The 5,000-nt window shown below is 39.1% G+C and overlaps 1 protein-coding gene across 6 annotated transcripts in view; it reads right to left on the minus strand.

Moving 5' to 3' along the window:
- Nucleotides 1-5,000, minus strand: part of dab2ipb (DAB2 interacting protein b) — a 144,639-nt gene that overhangs the window by 21,164 nt on the left and 118,475 nt on the right. For all 6 annotated transcript variants that reach the window (XM_079256587.1, XM_079256589.1, XM_079256586.1 and 3 more), the window contains 2 exons: nt 3,322-3,466; nt 549-693 (listed from right to left, as the gene is read on the minus strand). In XM_079256587.1, coding sequence (XP_079112713.1) covers nt 549-693; nt 3,322-3,466 — 290 coding nt within the window. The remainder of the gene's footprint in view (nt 1-548; nt 694-3,321; nt 3,467-5,000) is intronic.

The following is a 5,000-nucleotide window of genomic DNA, read 5'->3' on the forward strand; positions in this document are numbered from 1 at the left end:
AAAGAGCCAGGCAATTTAGACATTTAAAAACCAAAAGTAAAACTTTAAAAACTATTCTAAATGAGACAGGCAGTGAAGAGAACGTAGTACAGGTGTCATGTGCTCACCTTTGTAGGTATAAAAAGGACAAAGTCAACAGCAAAAATAAATCACATAAATAGAAATCTGTGTTGGCTGGTCTGCTTGAGTCAGCGACTGGTTATGTCCACACATTACGGTAAGTCTGTCCTGCGTTTGCTTTGTAAGGGATAAGCAGATCGGCTGTCTCTGAATACTTGTTGGATTTGCAATATGCTTTAAAATATCACACATCAAATCATAAACTATTCCTTCTAAATCTCATAAAACACCATTAAAAGCTTCCTAACTACCATTGTTGCAATTAAAGTCTGCTTCCATAAGACCATACATGAAATGAAGAGTTTGGGCAAAAAAAAAGACACGGAGATGTGAACATTATCCACGATGCAATGCAGTGTTTCCACTTCAAACCAGTTATTTAAACATGACTAAAGAATTGCAGGTCAGAAATCTGCTCCAGTATTCACCAGTATGAGTTGATGATTTTGCAGAAGGCCAGCTCACAGCACATCTTCAGGTTACTTTGGTGCTCCGGCAGGTCTCCAGATGAACACTTAGATTGATCCACCTCACAATTCTCATCCGACTCATACAGAGCCTTGATGAACTCTCCTGCAGACAAACGAGGAAACAATGTGGAAGACATAAAACAACATAGAATTAATAGATGTAACCAATAAAAGCACATAAATGGAGCAGAGGTTTAGTGTCCCATCTGATACAAATGAAAGGAACACAGGAGTGCCTTCTGTCCCTGGCTGACTTATGAGACCGTTGACTGTCCTCTCCAGTCTCGGGTCTAGTCATCTCAACATCTTAGCCTGACATCAAACAATAACAGCAACACAGCAACGCATAATTCCCCATTTCTCTCTGAATCAGCCCTGAGACACACAACGCGGGGAAAACGACTGCAACAGCAGCCAGTAAAACACACACAAACACAGTGTAGCAAAATAAACACACGGAGCGCTGATGTTGGCACCGTACAAATAAAGAAGCGACGGGTGCCAGAAAGGATGTGTGCCATTTGTAGATTAAACCACTGCTGGGTACATTTCTGAATTAGGTAGGAAGGCTAGCGCACACTGCACGTAAAGCGCTTATTGTTGGAGCTGCACAAACATCCGTTGTTTAACACCCTGCCTAACATTATTTCGCAATAAGAAGATTTGCTCAGAATCTTTAATGTCGCCAGTGTGTGTTGTGTCAGATTCATCATTTTCTTTAATATCTCCCTGCGAGCCTGTCTGTGGCGACACAAAACTTCCTCAGTGCTGCTAAAACGTCATTAACCAAACAGGAAATTCTGTCCTCGGCTTGCAGCTCTGTTAGCGAGGTTTGACTTTTCATTTGCAGAAATAGCATGCTGATATGTAACCTATCCCTCGAAGCAATCAGCATCTGTTTTACTTAATTATATGAGGTAGAATATCTTATTAAAAAGGGTCAGGTGATGTTTTCTTCCCATCTTAACTACATCCCCAACATCTTGTGGTCTCTCGCCACTCAGGGCATTTTGTCAAGGTAAAACGAGTTCAAACTCTCAGACAGAAAGACCCTGCGTTACTGCTGACCAGCCACTCATGAAGCAGAGATTTGTTTCGCATAACAGCAACCGAAAGGTGGGCAGGGTGGTGGGGAAGTTAATTATGCAGGTGTCGGAGCACGGCGAGCTGAATGACACGACTGCTGACCTGTGTCACACTGTCCTTTAGAAAATCCCAGCTGGTGGTGTCATTTAATGTGGCCTGCATTCTCACTACTGCAGAGCCAATAGTTCTGAGCAGGTGACTGTTCAGTCTGCAATGTTATGCTTCTATAAACTATGAGAAAAAAAAATTATATATATATATATATATATATATATATATATATATATATATATATATATATATATATATATATATATATATATAAATAAATATAATGGTTGGTGTAGATTAAATCAGCTTTGAAAAAAAAAAAAAAAGATTTCAGCTGTAACCACAAATTACAGCCATTACATTTTATCCCAATCTCTGTTCGAAAGCATCTATTATCCTTCCTTTTAGCTTCGAAAGCGAAGGAAAAACACCTACTTTCATTTGGAAACTTAGCTGCTGCAGCTTTAACGGCAATAAAATCTGCTCTTATTTCCTCTTAGTCTTAATTTTTTTTTTAAATAAAATGTGAAAAAGATGCATCTTATGAAAGTCCCATTGTTGTTCTAGTTAAGTTGGTGTGTGTGGCAAATATGCTCTTAGAAAATTAGCCTTTCAAAGCCAGAGGACCCTCAGTTGGGTCACTAAAAAACAGATGGTACCAAACTGAGTTTGTCAACACTAAAATCTCTCATTTCGCTCTGCTTCATTTTTTTCACTGTTGGCCTTTTGCAAACATGTTCAAATGTTTCACTGTTATTTGATAGAGATTTATAGCTACAGCTGCGTAATGCCCAACGAATACTCAGATTCATCCGGAAAGTGGTTTTATTTTTTTTATAAGTTCTTAATGTTTGTGTATGTAGCATCTTCTTCATCCACCCCATCACATGTACAAATATTTACACATACTAATAAATCCCTGCAGTGTTTCCTTTGCTATGATTGCCACGTATGCTAATACAGCTTGTGGTTGCAGAGGTATACTCACTTCTGCATGCAATTTTCACACAGAGGCCTAAAAAGTAGGCACAAGGCTCAGTGGGTAAAGGCAGCATTGAGATGAAGACCAGTTAGGAAAAAGCAATGGGACCTTACTGGGTCAAATCACATTGTCGAGGAAAGGTATTTTGATGAAGTGAGCAGGGTAACCACATCCATGTGTCTCCCGAATACACAACCAAAGTGCTGTAGCTTCTCTCTTTGAGAAATGAACAGACTCCTGACAGGGAATGTTTGTGCAACAGGAAGCGGTGAACTAACAAAATGTCATCCGGCAGTGTTTGGTATCCAATGTTTTCTGTTTAAGGCGCCTTGTTTTGTGTTACAGTCTGACAAATAAAAAAAATAAATAAATAAATTAAAAAAAACTGTCAGCAGCCTCTGAATCATTCAAAACAAAAACTGAGACGATGTCTTTTTAGTGTTCTGCGTTGTGCTTCGCTAGGCTTTAAAAGAGAAGAAGAAGAAAGATGAGATAAAGAATGCAAAGGGGTTTGAGAGCAGGTACGGACACGTGGCAGGTTTTCTGCGAAGCCTTTCTCAGGATGATCTGCAGGACTGTAAAACTTCGCCTCTGCATCGCTGCTCTACTCACCGAGGGCGTCCTGCAGGTACTTCTGTCCCACCAGTTTGAGGTATTCCTCGATGGCCTTGGTGGCCAGTGTGTTTTCTCTGAAAATGAGGTGCTCGTTCTCCCCGCAGCGGTCCACCTCTGACATCATCAGATCTGTGAGGAAGTCCTGCAGAGGAAATAATAAGATGAGTACAAGGTTAATAAGTGTTGCTCCCAAATCCAATGTGATTATCCGCACTCAGCGAATTAGCTGATAGAGTTGTTTTTCTAATTATACAGAGTACCGAATGACGCATAATGGCGAGACTTTCCCAGAGTCGAAGTAAAACAGATGAATATGTGAAAAAACTAGAACCAAGAACAACATGGAGAAAAACAAAAAATGGAAAAGAGAACCCAACTTCTCAAGGTTGGTGGTGGTGGGACGAGAGGAGGATGAGAACATCAGAACTCATGTCTTTTTCTAATGTCAGTTTCCTGCTTCATTAACGGCGATATGAATCTTTCGGTGGTGGCATAATACCATCGCAGATTTAACCTCTCACCACCAAACAAAAACATACAGGGGATTTCATGCAAAGCAAAGCCTATGATAAATGTGTTTTTGCTAACTGCGAGGCTGTTACACTACTAACAGATTTTTACTGCATAAAACTACATCGGAGTGGGAACTGAACTGTGCACTGTTTTTAAGAAACTAAAGATGCTGTAGGCCAGGCATGCAAACACTGAGCTTTTAACAGAAAGAAAAATTGTATTTTACTATAATAGTACCTTTCTGATGAAAAAAAAAGAAAAAATATGTATGCATACTTCACCATCAGAGCAATGTTAGGATTATTCTTGGTGAGTAAAACTAATATTTAGTTTATCATTTCAGCAGGAAGAAATGCTCCATTATGTTTACTAGCAGTCGGGAAGTGAGCAGTCATTTTGTTTAAAAGGAACCCTGACTAATAAGACTGACAGACCTTAATTATCCTCTCTTATTAAAACAGATTGCAGACCACATGAAATATTCTATCTATTTTAAAAATCCTCAATGTTTGACACATATTTAAACAAGACAATTCACAGATATTTCACCGAATACACAGTGAATATACTGGACTGATTCTGTCTTTGTGTGGCAGGTTATTATTATTATTATTATTATTATTATTATTATTATTATTATAACAATGGGAAATCTTTTAAACTGCAGCAGTACAGCTGCCACATGGAGAAGGTTGTATTTGTATTTTCCAAATAAATAAATCTTTACAGCTTTCCAGGCAAACCGGAAGTAATGAGGGTTAATTCAAGACTCAAACCACAAGAAACATGATACCCATGCTGTTAAAGGGTTAATCTATTTGTCAACTAGACCTAACAGGAAGGAGCTAATACATGTTATTGGTTGCATTACAGTCCTGCAGTGAAATGTCATACTTGTTTTACGGCTGGTTTTGTTTCTAGGTACCGTTGATTGACAAGTGGGCTTGTTTCCCTCATCATAAACAAGCCACAATCATCACCTTTCCTACACTTGATGCACCCCACCGCAGGCATTCAAAACTATGACTGTGCTCCTTGTTGTAATCAGCAAAAAACATTTGCAGAGTGGAGTTGAACAGAACTCTGAGGTGCTTATTGTTTACAGTCTAAACACAACAAAACTGGACCATAATAGCCCAAACTCAACCTTAACATCCTCCAGG

The sequence above is a fragment of the Telmatherina bonti genome (genome assembly GCF_933228915.1).
Source record: "Telmatherina bonti genome assembly, chromosome: 17".
Lineage (NCBI taxonomy): Eukaryota > Metazoa > Chordata > Actinopteri > Atheriniformes > Telmatherinidae > Telmatherina > Telmatherina bonti.